The following is a 19,172-nucleotide window of genomic DNA, read 5'->3' as shown; positions in this document are numbered from 1 at the left end:
CCAGTGGTAGAAGGTGAGTTTGGTACAGGAATTAATAGGCATGACTGTATGGAGTATTTAAATCAAAATTTTACAGCTAGGCCTGACATTCATGACACACCGTTAGAAAATGCAGACTTAATGTTTTACACAGATGGGAGTTGCCATAGACAGACTGATACAGGTGTGTTATGTGCAGGTTATGCTGTGGTTGATGACAAGGACGTTATAGTGGCCGAACCACTCGGTCCACCCCATTCAGCGCAGGTGGCGGAACTCGTGGCACTAAGGAAAGCGTGTGAGTTGGCCGTAGGAAAAACGGCCAATATTTACACAGACTCCAGGTACGCTTTTGGGGTGGTGCACGATTTTGGGGCCCTATGGCGTCTAAGAAATTTTCTAACGGCAGCAGGCACACCAATCGCACATGCACATCACATAAAACAACTGTTGACGGCAATACAGCTATCCAAGACAGTAGCTGTCATTAAGTGTAAAGCCCACACCTGCGAAGATGATCCAGTATCATTGGGTAACAACAGGGCTGATGAAGCTGCCAAATGGGCAGCAGGTTTAAAACTTAATCAAATGGATAAAGTGTTGGTATTTGAAACGGTTGACATGCAGAAACTGGTTGAAATGCAAGGTGTGTGTACCCATCAGGAAAAGGCAAGCTGGAGATCCAAGGGATGTGAGCAAGAGTCCTCTGGGCTCTGGAGAAATGGAGAAGGGAAGCCAGTAGCTCCTAAGGCATACTACCCAAGCTTAGCAGAAGCAGCACATGGTCTGACCCATCTGGGTAAGCAGGGTATGTGTAAGTTAGTGATAGCATACTGGTATGCACCTGGCTTTTCTTCCCAAGCAGAGAAGAGGGCAATGTCCTGTTTGACCTGCTTAAGGAAGAATATAGGAAAAACTGTACCCACCGAACCATCTCACATCCCTCCCGCAGACGGCCCTTTCCAGGTCATACAAATTGACTTCATCCAGTTACCACCCTGCAGGAACTTGAAGTATGTTTTGGTTTGCATAGACGTATTCTCTAATTGGGTAGAGGCATACCCAGCTGCTACCAACACTGCTGCATTCACGGCAAAGAAAATAGTTCAGGAGTTTGTATGTAGGTATGGTATCCCTAGAGTAATTGAAAGTGATAGGGGTACCCATTTTACTGGAGATGTTTTTCAATGTATGTGTAAGTTGATGGGTATTAATAGTAAGCTTCACACCCCATATCGACCGCAGGCCAGTGCCAAGGTGGAGAGGGTAAATGGTACTATTAAAAACAAGCTGAGTAAAATCATGGCTGAAACTGGTTTGGGATGGCCAGAAGCTCTGCCTCTTGTGCTCCATAGTATCAGGACCACCCCTAGATCCCCTCTTAATTTTTCCCCATTCGAAATACTGTTCGGGAGGCAACCTCATTTAATTATAAGTCCTCAGGAAGATTTGAAAAGTAACAACGAGGTTACTGTGAGGTACCTTATAGGGATGAGTAAGCAGCTCCAACAGCAGCAGCAGAAACTAAAACTGTTATCACCTGATATGCCTGAAATGAACTGTCATGATGTTGAACCTGGAGAGTATGTTATGATCCAAAACTTTTTACGTTCAGGTTGTTTGACTGACCGTTGGGAAGGACCATACCAAGTGCTACTGACAAGTACAACATCCGTGAAAGTAGCTGAGAGAGACACCTGGGTCCATTCCAGCCATTGTCGGTAGGTCAAAAATTCTGAGGAGAACCAGACCAGGGGAGAGACAGAGAACCTGGACCTGTCAATTGCAAGCCTGTTCCGTGAAAGCTACTAATTGTATCTGTAGCACTTGAACAAGGCTGGTAAGACCTGGTATGGTGATGGGGTTTCAGGTTGTAACTGCTTTTGTGTATCCTCCCAGAGTTCATATCATACTGTTGTGTCTCGGGATATCCTGGTTCTGTGCTGGTGGTCGGAGGATGGAGAGAGAGATCGGTAGTGTTGTCAGTGGAGAGGAGCTGGGAGAGAAAGAGCTGCAAAAACAAGGCCAGTACCTGACCAATATTAGCACTGTAATGGTTAAAAGATCTGCTCTCTAGGAATCTCGGCGGCAGTGTGAAGGTTTATTGTCTGAAGAGTATTGTATATGCGCAAATTGTGTGCCTGTAGTCAATGATAAATGCATCCTACGATGTCAGACCCAGAGTAATTTATACTTGGGCGAGCATCCGTTAGAGGACTACCATTCCCTAGTAGGCAAGGTTTTGAACCAAACCGAATGTTGGGTATGCTCCCAGGTTCCTCAAGGACAGCATAATGTAGGGTTAGTCCCATTCCCCTTATAGGTCTCTGAAGTCATTGACTTACAGGGAGGCAAACCGGTGGACAGAAAATTTTACATATCCGATTCCCCTAATTTGAAGCTCCACCAATATCAAGTAGATAAATCCCTGTTATGTTTCAACTTCACCAATCCCAACAAACCTGGGAATTGGGAAGTCACAGGAATTAATCAGACAATGACCTTCTCACTGAGAGCCGATAATGTATCTATAGACTCAGCACTTTTATACAACATTGTTACAAGTGGGAAATTCTATAGGTACAGGTATACGCGGAGTAATGTTAAAGTGATGGTTGGAAGAGTACCACCCGGGTACTGTGCGAAGATCATACAACCTGATACTTGATTAGCCAAATGGAGGAGATGGGGATGGGATCATTCATAGAAAAGATGTGTACCGGTATCATGAAACATTCCATCCCATTCATCCTCCCAGATGATGTATATTATATTTGTGGTAGAAAAGCGTATAAATGGCTCTCTCCAAGTTCCAGTGGACTATGCTATTTGGGAAAGGTACTCCCTGAAGTCATGACTCTTGCACATAATGAAATGATTGATGTCCATAGGAACATACCTTTTCCATACCTTCATACGCATTATGAACACAGAAATAAGAGAAACATGATTCCTGGTGATGTGCATAAAGCCACTCAAATGATAAGTGAGACGACTGGCTTCCAGATTTTAGTTGCACTTGATCCCACCAGGATTGCTCGGGGATCTCTAAATTTTAGGTATATTCAAGATCTCGCAAAATTAATAGATAATATCACCGAGCTATATGATGACACCTTTAGGTACACTGGTAAGTGTCACGACCAGGGGTGACAGGCTGCTGAGATCGCGGCGCTTACCGCTCTGGGCGCTGTGGCATGGTGTTTCCAGCAGAGGTGCAGGTTCCTGGAGAATAGCGCTGGGTGCTGTGAGTCTCCGCAGACCAAGGGCTTCCATCTGGAGGCAGGTGAGAGGGGCTGAGACTGGCAGAGCTTCCATGCTGTGACCACTGGGCGCGGCCATCTTGGATTTGGGTCACATGTCTTTTCTGGCCAATCAGGTTCAGTCTGGGCTGGGGAGGCTAGCAACCTATCCTGCACTACCTGAGGGTACTAAAGGGCTGTCCAGAGGCTCTTTAGTTGCCAGTGCAACGTCTATCACAGCGTATGCTGTGAGCTAGTTCTCTGTGCTCCTTTGCTCATTTAAAGTGTCAGTACCAGTGTGTTTCTGCAGACTCCCCTCTCAGCCTTGGTGCAGTTTGCTCCTGTTACTACCTGTCTCCTGATCCCGTCTACCTGCTATACCCAGCCTACCCCGGGTCTCTAAGTTCCGCCAGTGTCTCGCAGCCTGGTTCTGATCCCGTCGCGTGCCACTGCTTCATGAGTCATACTCCCCTAAGGCCGGCTGCCTTCAAGTACCAGCAAACAAGTCCTCATTCCTCATCCGACTCCACTCCGGGTCCAAGCGCACGCCAAGCCGTGACAGTTTGCACTGGCCAGATGGATTCGGCCAGTGGACAGGATCTGAGGGCCGACTTGCTCCAGGGTATCACCAGTTGCCTAGAGGGACTAGAGGCGTCTCAGCGCCAAATGGCTCAGTTCCTGCAGGAAATGTCTCTTCGTCAGGATATGCTGCAAGCTTCCCTGGTTACTGTTTATTTGCCTGCCGCCACCAACCAGCCAGCAGCTCCAGCTGTCCCTGTTCGACCTGCACCATCTCATTTGCACCTTCCGACTCCCAATAAGTTTGACGGGAACCCCAAGTTGTGCCGAGGGTTTCTCAACCAGTGTGACGTCCACTTCACACTACAGCCTGCGAACTTTCCATCTCCAAAATCCAAAGTGGCATATATAGTGACTCTACTGACCGGTTCTGCCCTGGACTGGGTTTCGCCTCTCTGGGAGAGGTCCCACCTGTTTCTAGACAACTACTCTGGATTCCTCACGTCCTTCTGGAGGATTTTCGACGAGCCCGGCAGAACAACCTCCGCGGCGACGGAAATCCTGCGACTTCGCCAAGGGAACCGACCAGTCAGTCAGTATATCATTCAATTTCAAACGCTGGCTTCGGAACTAAAATGGAATGAAGAAGCCCTGACTTCCACCTTTTGTAATGGATTGACAGATCGCATAAAAGATGACCTCGCCACTCGTGATCCGCCGGCTACCCTCAATGAGCTTATCTCCCTTTGCAATAAAGTGGATTTGCGGTACAGAGAACGCCAGAGTGAAAAAACTAGGGGAGATCGCTTTAGGTTCCGGCCGACCACTACTCCAACCCTCCCTCCGTCTGAACCTGCGGGTGACGAACCCATGCAGATTAACCGGGCCCGCCTCACGGTAGAAGAACGGCAAAGACGCCGATGAGAAAATCTATGCATGTACTGCGGGGAGACCGGTCATATGGTTGCAGCCTGCCCACGTCATCCGGGAAACTCCCGATCCTAATCTGTGCCGGAGACGCCAGGTTAGGAGTGATGTCTCCGTCTCCGTCAAAAAATGAATCTACCCTCTCCATTACTTTTGAGATCTCCACTGGTTCTAAAACTGTTCTTTCTCTCCTCGATTCAGGGGCCGCTGAAAATTTTATCACCGCTGAACTTGTCCAGAGGCTCTGGCTTCCTGTCTCCTCTCTCGACCACTCCATCACTCTATCTGCTGTAGATGGCACTCCGATTACCAACGGAATCGTCTCTCAACGTACCCTTCCTGTGCCAGTTCGTATCGGAGCTCTCCACACTGAAACTATCCGATTCCTAGTAATTCCCAAAGCCTCCCATGAGGTCATCCTTGGATACCCCTGGTTACGCAAGCACTCCCCCAATATTGACTGGGGCACCATGCAGATCTTGTCCTGGGGAGAGACTTGTCAAGTATCCTGCCTTCCTCAAATCAAACCCATCAAAGGTAGTTACATTGCAACCACTACTCCAATTCCCTACCAGTATCGCTCCTTCTCCGATGTCTTCTGTAAGACCAGAGCTGATATTCTGCCTCCTCATCGGGAGTGGGACTGTCCTATTGAGTTGATTCCTGGCAAAACTCCTCCGCGAGGTCGTACTTACCCACTCTCCCTACCCGAGACTGAAGCCATGTCAGCATACATCCAGGAGAACCTGCAAAAGGGGTTCATTCGACCATCCTCCTCACCGGCAGGGGCAGGATTCTTTTTTGTGTCTAAGAAGGAAGGAGGCCTGCGCCCTTGCATCGATTACAGGGGCTTAAACGATATAACCATCAAAAATCGCTACCCGATACCCCTCATTACTGAACTTTTCGATCGAGTAAAAGGTGCTACTATTTTTACCAAGCTGGATTTAAGAGGTGCCTACAATCTCATTAGGATACGAGCCGGGGACGAATGGAAAACAGCATTCAATACTCGAGACGGGCATTTTGAATACCTGGTAATGCCTTTTGGTCTCTGTAACACTCCTGCTGTCTTCCAAAACTTTGTGAATGAGATCTTTCGGGACTTATTATATATCTCTGTGGTAGTATACCTCGACGATATTCTGATATTCTCCTCCAACATTGTCAGACATCGATCCCAAGTCAAGGAGGTGTTAACTCGCCTACGAAAGAACCACCTGTACTGCAAAGCTGAAAAATGTGTATTTGAAGCTCCCTCAGTTCCCTTTTTAGGTTACATCGTTTCAGGTGCCGGCCTTGAAATGGATCCCCAGAAAGTTCAGGCAATATTGGATTGGTCTCGTCCGAATTCTTTGAAGGCAGTACAAAGATTTTTGGGCTTCGCAAATTATTATCGAAGGTTTATCAAAGGATTTTCCACTCTCATGGCACCCATTTCCGCCCTAACTTGCAAGGGGGCAAATCCATCCCGATGGCCTCCAGAGGCTGAAACTGCCTTTCAACTCTTAAAGCAAGCCTTCATTTCCGCCCCCGTGCTGAGACAACCCAACATTAACTACCCATTCTTTCTTGAGGTAGACGCCTCTTCTGAAGCGGTAGGGGCAGTACTATCCCAGAAACTCGAGGATAGCAAGTTTCATCCCTGTGGCTTCTTCTCAAAGAAATTTTCCCAAGCAGAAAAGAATTATCCCATTGGAAAGCAGGAATTATTGGCTGTGAAACTAGCTTTTGAAGAGTGGCGTTATCTTCTTGAGGGCGCGATGTATCCCATCACCGTTTATACAGATCATCGGAATCTCCTATACCTAAAAAATATTCAGTGCCTGAGTTCCCGCCTTGCTCGATGGTCAATATTTTTTTCTCGTTTCAATTTTACTTTAACTTTTCGCCCAGGCTCACTAAATCAAAAAGCAGATGCCCTCTCTCGATCACTCTCCTCCGACGCATCTTCCGAAAGTCATAAGGAAACTCCAGTTCTAGACTCCAGGGTATTCACTACCACTTGCATTCAACCTCCTCCCGGGAAGACATTTGTGGCCTCAGATATGCGCAAGCAGCTTTTGAAGTGGGCTCATACCTCTCGTTTTGCCGGACACCCAGGCATACGCAAGACCTTGGAATTCCTGCAGCGATCATACTGGTGGCCTGCTATGAAGTCGGAAATTGAAGCTTTTATCGCCTCCTGTCCACAGTGTGCTCAACATAAAACATCCAGACAGGTTCCTACCGGCACACTCCTACCTCTGTCAGTACCAACCCATCCTTGGACACACCTTTCCATGGACTTTGTAACGGATCTACCTGTTTCTAATGGGTTTACCACCATCTGGGTAGTAGTGGATCGTTTCTCCAAAATGGTTCATTTCGTTCCCCTCAAGAAGTTGCCGTCTGCTCCAGAGTTGGCTCAGTTATTCGTCGACAACATCTTCCGTCTCCATGGACTTCCAACTGAGATTGTTTCTGATAGAGGGGTACAGTTCGTAGCCAGATTTTGGAGAGCTATATGTTCTATCTTTCAAATCAAACTGAATTTTTCAACAGCTTACCATCCTCAGTCTAACGGTTCTACAGAGAGGGTCAATCAAGACCTTGAGACTTTCTTAAGAATTCACATGTCTTCATCACAAGACAACTGGGTGGACACCTTACCCTGGGCCGAATTTGCCCATAACAGCTCCTATCATTCATCTACGGGGCAAACCCCATTCTTTGTAGTTTTTGGACTGTATCCCAGAGTACCAGAGTTTCAAGAATTGCCAGTCTTCGATGTACCAGCAGTGACCTCCACCCTACAGAAATTGTCTCAGATTTGGACTCGGGTCCATTCCTCCTTACAAAAAGCCTCTCTTCGATATAAATTAACAGCGGACAAAAAAAGGAGAGCGGTGCCCAACCTAAAAACAGGTGACTTAGTATGGCTATCCACTCGGAATCTTTGCCTTAAAGTGCCATCTATGAAATTTGCTCCTCGTTTCATCGGTCCTTTTCCCATCATTCAAGTGATCAATCCAGTAGCCTATAAATTAAAACTTCCGTCCTACCTCAAAATACCAAATTCCTTTCATATTTCCCTGCTGAAACCTCTCATCCTGAATCGCTTCGCAAGACTCTGCCACGCTCCCCCAAAGTCTTGACTGAGCGGCGTGTAGAGTTCGAGATCAAACAGGTCCTGGACTCTCATTTTTGTTATGGGCAACTCCAATATCTACTGGATTGGAAAGGTTACGGTCCCGAAGAACGTTGCTGGGTGAAAGCTGAGGATGTCTACGCTCCTCACCTAGTGCTTAAGTTTCACTCTGAGAATCCTGGTAAACCCAAGAAGTGTCCAGAGGCCACTCCTAAAGGAGGGGGTACTGTCACAACCAGGGGTGACAGGCTGCTGAGATCACGGCGCTTACCGCTCCGGGCGCTGTGGCATGGTGTTTCCAGCAGAGGTGCAGGTTCCTGGAGAATAGCGCTGGGTGCTGTGAGTCTCCGCAGACCAAGGGCTTCCATCTGGAGGCAGGTGAGACGGGCTGAGACTGGCAGAGCTTCCATGCTGTGACCACTGGGCACGGCCATCTTGGATTTGGGTCACATGTCTTTTCTGGCCAATCAGGTTCAGTCTGGGCTGGGGAGGCTAGCAACCTATCCTGCACTACCTGAGGGTACTAAAGGGCAGTCCAGAGGCTCTTTAGTTGCCAGTGCAACGTCTATCACAGCGTATGCTGTGAGCTAGTTCTCTGTGCTCCTTTGCTCATTTAAAGTGTCAGTACCAGTGTGTTTCTGCAGACTCCCCTCTCAGCCTTGGTGCAGTTTGCTCCTGTTACTACCTGTCTCCTGATCCCATCTACCTGCTATACCCAGCCTACCCCGGGTCTCTAAGTTCCGCCAGTGTCTCGCAGCCTGGTTCTGTTCCCGTCGCGTGCCACTGCTTCATGAGTCATACTCCCCTAAGGCCGGCTGCCTTCAAGTACCAGCAAACAAGTCCTCATTCCTCATCCGACTCCACTCCGGGTCCAAGCGCACGCCAAGCCATGACAGTAAGGGTTTGCAAGTGTACAAGAAAGAGCTGGTCCAACATCGTTTAGTGCTGAATTATTTAACTGCTGTCACTGGAGGGTATTGCGTAACCCTAGCCACCCAGTTTGGTGTTAAATGTTGTACTTCTATCACCAATAGCACTAGTGACCCCAAGGAGGAGATAGACCAGAAAATGGATGAAATTCTGCAGTTGAAATGGGAATTTCGGAAGAACCATAATGCTTCAATCGCTGAAGTGGAGGAACAGGTCGAAGAGTGGTTCTCCTGGTTGAACCCTATGAAATGGTTCTCGGGTCTAGGAGAGTGGGTCCAAGGACTGATTGCGAGTATAGGGAAACTCCTGATCCTAGTGTTGGTGGTCATCCTAATAATTGGCATATGTATCAGATGTGTTCCAGCTGCTATGAAGTGTGCAAAAGGTTGTTCCAATGGAAACCAGGAAAATGAAATAATGATGGTAGTTACCCATGATGCTGTGAATACTAATGTAACTTATACCCTACATTATAACCCTGAATTAGAGAGTACGATCTAATGTTTGCTTGCATATTGCCATGTATAATAAAGTTTTGTCAATGTTTCTTTAGAACACCCTAGTTTAAATGTAGTCTCCATCTCCCCTTTCTTCCAAGGTTGTCCTCTCCATGGAGTGATGCTTTCCCACACTAGCTCCCCATTGGTCCTCGACTTAGAGTCCACGTGGTATGCGTACGAGGGGCTACTTTGTCCCCAGGGGCGCATTATTCAATGATTCAAATGACCACACAGAGTCATATCGTTAAGAACATTGAACAATACTTTATAATACAGTGTCCACATGAAATAAGATCCGAATGATAGTAGAAGTCCCATAAGAACACGTACCTTGTAATGATGTGATTTGGATTTGTTTAGCAGTGCATAAAAGTGTTATTAATGCTATTTCAAAACATCTTAAAATGAAGTCTCTAAACAATTCAAAATTATCCTTATGGGTTAGGTGCATTCCCACATCTAACATATGGTCACGACCTCTTCAGTCTGGCCTGTGGTGTGCACATAAGGCTAGTTTTATGTCCCTTCCCCCAAGAGCGCTTCATTGATGGGTAAATTAACAACTCATGCCATCCCATAACAATAACATTAACTAATGTCTTATAGTATGGCTAATCAGATAACCAATTATTAATTGTTGCTTGCGTATGGTGATAGCGTATAATTGCTATCAAAGGGTGGACTGTCAAAACCGTATAAATTGGTTGCGATCGCTTAATTGCGCACGAATCGCAACACGACATCCATTGGACGATTTGATCGTCCACGGCCATCTTATGCGAACACAGGCTCCCGCCGCATTTTGCGCACGCACTTGCGCACGCGCAATTGCACATGCTCGCTATACATGCACACGCATCCCATGCCCCCGCAACTCGTCATATTGTGAATGGCGAGCCATGCTTCTGTGCTCACAACAGTTAAGCGCCATTTTTACATTACATAAACACATAAAGTTAGTACAGCAATACTGTTTAAATACTGTTTTGCGTTTCAATCGCATAGCCAGCTTTTAAGTATTATTGTCGGAAACCTTACCCCGACGGACAGCAGCCTTCCCTTACAATAAACTTATATCCCATTTAACCCTAAACTGACTGAGATACGCACAATGCTATGTGTTTTAAAGGTATACAGTGAATGTTACATGTTAAATAGCAGTTATATGATATCTGGGATTAGGAATAAGATAAATGGGTCATGACTAGTATCTACCGATTTCCCTCTGTCTCAACAGGAATATGAAACCAACAGAATGAATATGGAAGGGATCACTATCGAGTTATGAAGACCTGCCAAGAATTATACTCTATACTGTATAAATCACTGTACACCTCCCCTGTAGATTTGCATGCCAAATGTTAGTACAAAGGGATTTTTTTAACAGTTCAACCTCCAGTGACGTCAACCATTTACTAACAAATGAATAGCAACAACCATTGTGACTCAGTAATAAAGGGCCAATAGGGAACCCCTCTGAGTATTCAGCTTATGTTCAAAGGTAATTGTACACCTATAAATTGCCATGCAGTCTGGATCCCTTCCCTTTCCTTTGCTACCTTCCTCCCTGCCTGACCCTAAAGAAACACACAGCAATCTTGATGGACAGCTGATTAGTCTAGGATCCAGACCGCATGGCGAAGTGTTGGTAATTGTATCTTTGTCTTTATCCTGTATATAGCTGCATTGTATAGATTAAGGCTGATTATACCCTTTTTACAATATAGTACCTTTGTGTGTGTTGTAACCGCAAACTGTTTCTGTGTGACAAAGTTATTTTATATTGAAATGGGAGGTATGGGCAATCTGGTCTGTGCAATCAAATCTCTCTAATATCGATTCTGTTCAAACGGTATCAATACATCACTGCCCCATGCCCCTTTACACCATCATGTAATCACTGCCCCATGCGCCCCCACACACTGCAAGTCATCATTGCCCAATGCCCCTTTTCCATGTTGTCATCATTGCCCAATGCCCCTCCACCATCATATTTTTACTGCCCCATCCCCTGTCCCCACCATCATGACATCATAGCCATGCACCCTCACCCCAATGTGTCATCTCTGCTCCATGCCCCACCACACCATCATGTCATAACTGCTTCACGCCCCCACACCATTGTTATCACTGCCATGTCCCTTTTTTTTCTTTTTTTTTTTTTTCCTTTTCCACACCAGTTTTACTGTTTTTAAATATAAAAATGATATAGATAACTTGTGCAGCATTCACCTCTGATAAAAAAAAGTCTCAAATACCCAATATAGTCTAGTATTTAATCAAGTAATCAACCCCATAAAAATAGAAATAAAAAGGTGTGTAACACACCAAGATTTTTAAGTTCACAAATTGTAACACAAAATTATGAAAATGGTAGTCAGGTGCACTATTTGGGTGTGTGTGATAGGGGGGAGATGGGGAAGGAATGATGTTGTGTAGAGTAGTAGGTGGTGTATCTAATTATGTGAGGAATGAAGACAAACAACGAGATGGGGACCTAACCGTTTATTTGAGTAGTCACAATGCTGTTCCGTAATGGTGGGGAGCTGGCAGGGATGGGTGTGGTGAGGGGGATATATGGTGTCTTGGATGAGGGGCTGTGGGTCGGGGTGGAGGGGGTGTAGGCAGCGGACAACCCACTGCACTTACATAGAGGGGAAGATCTGATGCCATCCACTGGCCAACCAACAACACCACCAGCTGTTGGCAACATCCGGGCCCAGGACAGCGCAGACTTCTCCCATGCTGCAGTTCCCCATCACAACACAGCAAGTAACTGGTTGACCGCAGCTCCATTCTACAAAATCCCTGCTGGTAGGTAAGAACTCTGCAGAACAACGGTGCGGGACGCCGCCACTCCCAAGACTGTATTCTAGACTTTATTCACAGACCTCACTGCAGCCCTCCACCATCTATCACGCGCAAACACCAACTGTGCACAAGTCTGTAGACCAGAGGTCCAGCAGGGAATACGTGCTGGTCAAGATCTGCATGGAAAGGAGCCCCCTGAAAGGGTCCACTGACAGTCCCACCCACAGCCAGTCAAGGTACTACACCCACTCCACCCTGACCCACAGCCCCTCATCCAAGACACCATCTATCCCCCTTCCCACCATTCCAGAGCAGCGTTCTGACTACTCAAATAACCAATTTGGTCCCCATCTCATTGTTTGTCTTCACTCCTCACATAATTAGATACACCACCTACTACTCTACACAACATCATTCCTTCCCCCTCCCCCCATCACACACACCCGAAGAGCGCACCTGACTACCGTTACCATATTGATCACAAGCAGGACCAGGTACTCCTACTTACAGGTACAGCACTTCCCTCCCCCTCCACTTATACCCCCACCACCATGGTGGTGATTAGCGTGGTTTATACCCACCTTTTACAAAACTATGAAATGCAACGTAAATAGACACAAATAAACAGCACATGATGCAGTGTTTAGGGGCGTATGTATTAATTGCGGAACTGCCACGATAATGAGGTTTCCATTTTACAGTGGATATTTCCATTTTTTTATGAAAATATCCTCACTATGTACAAAGGGAAACTCGCAGCGGTTTGAAGTAACCGCTGTCCCTGCTTCACATTTTGGAGTTTGGTACATAGGGGTCAGATTGTAGTCCCCATTGATAATAATGGGAACTGCAATTTGCAGTGCTAATTAGCACTCTGCCAGAGTTTTCTGTAAAATCTCATGCATTGTGCTATTAGTACATAGAAACTGCAGTTTCTCCATCATTTTATGAAAAATGCTTGATAAATAGGCCCCTAAGTGACTGAACTCAGAATGTTAATACTTGGATAAAATTATTAATTAATTGGTAAATGGTTGTGTGTCCATTTAGGTCAAAAGTTTAATTTACAAAAATGAGTTTTACTAAAAGCACAGTCCTTGTAAAAATCTGTACAGAAGCTCTGGGGCCCCATTTACAGACATACCTAAATACCAGCGGCATATGTCATTTAGTATTGCAGTGATACTAACAAATATGCCACTGGTATTTATCATAACTTATCCGTCCTGCATTGTCGTCCTCATTGTCGCTATCTTCCACACTGTTCCTGGCAGCCTACTGCTGATAGCTAAGTGCTTTTTTGTCATGTGCGATGGCCAGTCTGCACTTGCGCATAACACTTTCACCCAGCAGAGACCCATCAATGCTTAAAAGACTTCCCTGAATCTGGAAAGGCTACTGCCAGGTTCCCATTGCCAGAATTGGGGACTGTTTGGCTCTATTGGTGCATACACACGGTCAGATTTTTTTTTTAACGATATCAACGATTTTTTTTTTTGAACGATTTTGAAACTATTTACTCAACGATTTGAACGATTTTTATTAACAATGGACGATTTAAACGATATTGGACAAATCTGACAGAAACAAGGGTGGAAATTCAAATGAGAAAGATTGGTCCAAAGTTAATGATTGACAGGGAAATGCTGGGTGTGACTAGCATGAGGGAATAAAAACCTGGGAGCCATTTTAAAGCTTTGCATTTCTTGCTCTGTTGCTAGTTGGTTCGGTTTATACCAGCTAAACGTCGTTGCATTGCTAATTTGCTCCGCTTTGTTTTTGGCTTGCCTTTTACAAAGTGTGTTTATTGTGCTATAGTGACATGGATCCTATTCGTCAGCGAATGAAGGTGGCCTACGCAGGAGTTGCAATTTTGTCTGAGAGGGAGAGGGCCGAGAGGAGGAGGCGGCCTCGCTCTTGCTGGACAAAGGAGTGGCTTTTGCGGAAGGATACCATGTCCCATATGCCTTTTGCTCATGGAAATCCGTGAGAATAATCCGGATGACTACCGGAATTTCTTGCGGATGGACAACGTCATCTTTCAGGAGTTGCTGCAGCTTGTAACTCCTGTTATTCAGCGACAGGATACGAATATGAGGAGGGCCATATCGGCTGAGGAGAGGCTGGTGGTTACCTTACGATATTTGGCTACCAGAAGATCCTTGGCTGACCTGAAATTTAGTTCCCTCATTTCACTTCAGGCGTTGGGTGTCATCATACCGGAGATGTGCAAGGCCATATACCAAGCCCTTCAGCCCCATTACTTAAAGGTATTTTAAATTATTATTTTTATTTGCATGTAATGACATACTGTTTTTTTTTTTTTTTTAAACCAACTGACTGGAGTAATAAATTTGTAGGGAAAAGTTCGGAATCGGCTCAAAAATATCGCCGATGACGTTATATGTTTGCCGATTTTCATTATTCCCGTATTCAATATAATTTAATTACATTTAATGAAATTTTTTTTTGCCGGTGAAAAGTCAATGTAAAATCGGGGGATACATTTTTGCCTGCCTTTAGCAGTTTAAAAAAAATACAGAATTTGATTTTAGGGGTGCAGGCTTAAAAAAAATAGCCTGCACCCTTCAGAATGACCCCTTGAAACTATCTGTGTCAAAAAAAATAAAAAATCGGGACACCCCAAAAAAAGCACTTTGAATTTGGGGGCCAAAAAAAAAATGTTGGGGAACAAAGTTAAAAAATAGCGAACTTGACTCTGGGGGGTCCCCAAGTATTCCCCAGGTGTTTTTTTCATTGCAGCTCCTTGCGCAAGTGGGTTTTTCACGATTTTTTCAAGTCTCTTTAGCAACTTTAAAATATGCTGACCCCCATTTTGAAGTACCCCAAATTTGCTGGGCATAGTTATTTTTCCCCAAAAATATTCTAAATGCTCTTCTGCACCACTTTCTTCAAATTCGCATTTATGCACTTGCTGCGGCTATTAGAAACCCAGACTTCCTTCAGGAGTTAAAAATGGGGGTACCCATAGTGATCCCCCATGTCTAGACATCATTAGGTGGGTCCCTAGAATATTTCCCGAAAATTCCCGTTTTTGTTAACCTGTAAAAAAAATTTGTAAAAATATAGAAAAAAAATGACATTAGGTCCCCCCCCAAAAGCCAAACCAGTGGTGGTTTCTAAAAATACGGGGAACAAAATGTGTAGGGTTCCACCGTATTTTAGAAACCAACACCAGGCTGCAGGGACTAGTGCTGTTTAAATATAGGGGGCAAAAACAACGTGGGGCACCCCTATATATAAGACCAGCACCAGACCCAACCGACTGGGGTGTAATGCCACAGCCTGGAGACTCAATCACCGGGGCTCCAGGTCCAAAGCATTACACCCCAAGTCTGTCAGCGCAAGCCGGTGATCTCGGGGGAGTCGGGGACCCCCTCTCCCTAGCACCACAGGCTTACGCTGAAGCCTGGGGCTCATCACCATACCCCTGGAGTGGTGGGTATGGGGGTAATAGGGGGGCCAAATAATGTCACACTATTGTACTTTACAGTGGAACTACAAGTGCCAGCATGCCTGCCATTTTGCACTTGTGGAACTACAAGTGCCAGCAGACATGCGGCACCTGTAATTTCACTGTAAAATAAATAGTTAAAAAAAGACAAAACACACACACCATGTCCAGTATGTTTATTACACACACCTACCCATTCACACATACCTATACCAGATGTTCTGTCCTCTTCTCCAGTAGGATTTCCAAAAAACATGGCTCTGCAAGAAAGATTTCATACTCACCTACATCCAGCGCTGGTCTCCGCAGTAATCAATGGGATTTATAAAAAAAAAAAAAAAAATGCATTTAGCCGATCCACGCAACACAGCTATCTGTATGTGTGTTGCCACACATACAGATAGCTCCTGAATGCCTGCTATCGGCACTTCACGGGGCATTGCAGTCCCGTCAAGCCAATCTGCGGGAGCGCTCACTGTAGAGCGCTCGCTGATTGGCTCCGGCAACTGATAGTTCCCACGTGGTGTGACTCGCCCACTAAGGAACTGTCAGTAGTCGGAGCCTATCAGCGGCCGCGCTACAGTCAGCGTGGCCGCTGATTGGCTCTCAGGACTGCAAGCTCCGTGGATGTGCCGTCAGCTGGCATTTGGGAGCTATCAGTATGTGTGGCAACACACATACTGATAGCTAGTAAAGGCGTTTTTTTGTTTTGCCAAGTACGTGGATTACTGCGGAGACCAGCGCCAGGAGTATATGTGCGAATGGGTAGGTGTGTGTAATAAACTTATATTGGACATGGTGTGTGTGTTTTGTCTTTTTTTAACTATTTTACAGTGAAATTACAGGTGCTGCATGTCTGCTGGCACTTGTAGTTCCACAAGTGCAAAATGGCAGGCATGCTGGCACTTGTAGTTCCACTGTAAAGTACAATAGTGTGACATTATTTGGCCCCCTATTACCACTATACCCACTGCTCCAGGGGTATGGGGATGAGCCCCAGACTTCAGCGTAAGCCTGTGGTGCTCGGGAGAGGGGGGACCCTTTTTTGGGGGGTCCCCAACTCCCCCGAGATCACCGGCTTGCGCTGACCAACTTGGGGTGTAATGCTTTTGACCTGGAGCCCCGGTGATTGGGTCTCTGGGCTGTGGCATTACACCCCGGTCGGTTGGGTCTGGTGCTGGTCTTAAATATAGGGGGTACCCCACGTCGTTTTTGCCCCCTATATTTAAAACCAGCACTAGTACCTGCAGCATGGTGTTGGTTTCTAAAATATGGTGGAACCCTACACATTTTGTTCCCCGTATTTTTAGAAACCACCACTGGCTGGCAAGCCTGGGGCTGGTTTGGCTTTTGGGGGGGGGGGGGACCTTATGTAATTTTTTTTTTTTTACTAATTTTTTTACAGGTTAACTAAATGGGAAATTTTCTGGAAATATTCTAGGGACCCCCCTAAATATGTCTAGACATGGGGGATCACTATGGGTACCCCCATTTTTAACTTATGAATGAAGTTGGGGTTTATAATAACCGCGGCAGGAAAAAACACTTTGCAAAGCTATTTAAAAACCCTGACTTTCTTCTGCAGGCAAAAACGGGGGTACCCATAGTGATCCCCGAGGTCTGGACATCTTTAGGGGGGTCCTACAATTCCTGAAAATACTTTTTCGCTGGCAAAACCTCTGATGTGCAGCGAAAACCTCGCTGGCGAGGTTAACGTTTCATATTGAATACCCCTCCAAATTTGATTTTATGTTAGGATGGCATTTCAACAGTTTCACATTGTCTTTTCACAAACATCCCAATTGCCTGTCACTTTTATTGTTGTTTCACTCTGTCTCTGAAAACACTGCGTAGTAAATTGACCCTTGTAAATACTGTTGTTTTTTATTCATCAAATTAAGAATTAAATGTGCTGAAACATATTTATTTTTTAATTTCAGTTCCCTGCTACAGTTGCCGATTGGCAGAACATTGCTGCGGAATTTGAAAGGAGGTGGGATTTTCCAAATTGCGGTGGTGCCATTGATGGCAAGCACATCCGGATTACCCAACCCAGCAATACTGGCTCCTTGTACTTTAATTACAAGGGCTAATTCAGTATCGTCCTAATGGCAATAGTTTCTGCCAAATATGAATTTATCTTCATTGATGTAGGAAAGAATGGTTGAGCCTCCGATGGTGGATCATTTAAAAACACAACATTTTATGAAAGGATGGAGAAGAACATATTACAACTACCTACTGCTAATGATTGTGCACATGGGTTATCATTTGTTTTTGTGGGTTATGAGGCATTTGCCTTGCACAAACATGTCCTTAAGCCATTTGCCCGAAGAACATTGACACTAGAAAGGCGAATTTTCAACTATCGTCTATCCAGAGCCAGAAGAACAGTGGAGAACGCCTTTGGGATTTTAAGTAATCGTTTTAGAGTTTTCCACATGGCTATAAATCTGCGTGTGGATAAGATAAATTGGGTGGTTCTGTCAGCATGTGTCTTACATAACCTTTTACTGCGTAAAAACCAAGGACAACCCAGTTTGACAACAGGAGTTTCCACTGAACCGGCACTTCCAAACTGGTCCTGTGTCAATCCTCCCTTGCTTCCCCAAGGTGTCACAGCAGGGGCCAAGGAAATCAGGGACCGATACGTCTCTTATTTTAATGGTGAAGGTGCCGTTCCCTGGCAGGCAGACCGTGCTTAAAAGTTTTGAAAAAATTACCTGACATACAATTTGTATTTACCTGGAAAAATAAATTGAACCCTTCTTTGTTATATGTTTTCCTGTGTTGGCTTTTTTAAGTTGTCTCTTTACTTTTTTTTGTTCTTGTACATTACAAAATTATACAGACCTGGGAGTAACGCCAAAGCTTCAGAGACCCAAACGCCTGGCCTCTAGGTTCAAAGCATTACCACAATAAATCACTTAGGGTAAGCCAGGGATTTTGGGGGAGTGGGGAACCCCTCAAAGAAGTTTATCCCCCTCCCCAGCACCCCCGGCTTACACTGAAGCCTGGCGCTCTTCTCCCTATCCCTTTCAGTGTTGTGTATGGGTGTAATGTGTTGGGCAAATGATCTTAATTTTTTGAATCTTTACAGTTGAACTACAAGTGCCAGCATGCCTGTCATAATGCTCTTGTGGAACTACAAGTGCTAGCAGCTATGTGGCACCTTCAGTTTACTGTAAAATAAATAGTTAAATAAGTGTGGATTTCCCCCCTACTGCAAATATATGTAATTATTAAAATATCTAGGGCCCTTTTTTGCAAAGCCAGCCCCCCAGGGCCAATTTGGGTATTTTGTAAAATATGTCCAAAAACATTGTTTTTAATCATCTACAAATATTGGGAATCGGGGTGGAAAATGTGTTTACTCCTGGCCGCTCGTTAACTTGTGGGTGACCACCCACAGCTTTAGCAAGCGTCCATGATAATTGAACATCGACCCACTTGTAGGCGTTCTGCGCGTGCAATGGGGTCTAAATCAGGCCCACTGTCTAGTCACAGATTTAAAACAATAGTTATAAATTGCAAATGCTAAAGACATTAATTGTTTTGCTTAATAATATTTAATTAAAATAAGTTTTTAAATAAAGACAGACAAATTTTGAATTTTAAATTAAATATAATTTTTTATTTTTCTTATACAAAAATTTTTT

The 19,172-nt window shown here is 45.1% G+C and overlaps 1 protein-coding gene across 1 annotated transcript; it reads left to right on the top strand.

Moving 5' to 3' along the window:
- The first annotated feature begins 1,462 nt into the window (after window positions 1-1,462).
- Window positions 1,463-18,289, top strand: LOC148507769 (uncharacterized). The gene is made up of 5 exons (XM_088445739.1): window positions 1,463-1,700; window positions 1,879-2,003; window positions 10,465-10,587; window positions 13,857-14,308; window positions 17,454-18,289. The coding sequence occupies exons 4-5, from the start codon at window positions 14,015-14,017 to the stop codon at window positions 17,604-17,606; spliced, it is 447 nt and encodes a 148-aa protein (XP_088301865.1). The 5' UTR covers window positions 1,463-1,700; window positions 1,879-2,003; window positions 10,465-10,587; window positions 13,857-14,014; the 3' UTR covers window positions 17,607-18,289.
- Window positions 18,290-19,172: the final 883 nt, after the last annotated feature.

Source organism: Taudactylus pleione, unplaced genomic scaffold (genome assembly GCF_031769625.1).
Source record: "Taudactylus pleione unplaced genomic scaffold, aTauple2 ptg000386l, whole genome shotgun sequence".
NCBI lineage: Eukaryota > Metazoa > Chordata > Amphibia > Anura > Myobatrachidae > Taudactylus > Taudactylus pleione.
Note: the sequence above shows the minus strand (reverse complement) of the source record. Positions and strands in the feature narration are given on the sequence as shown.

Excerpts from the sequence above, each read along its gene's own strand:
- LOC148507769 (XM_088445739.1), top strand. The coding sequence starts at position 14,015 with ATGGAAATCCGTGAGAATAATCCGGATGACTACCGGAATTTCTTGCGG. Across the intron at positions 14,309-17,453 it reads TTCAGCCCCATTACTTAAAG|TTCCCTGCTACAGTTGCCGA; the intron begins GTATTTTAAATT and ends TTTTAATTTCAG.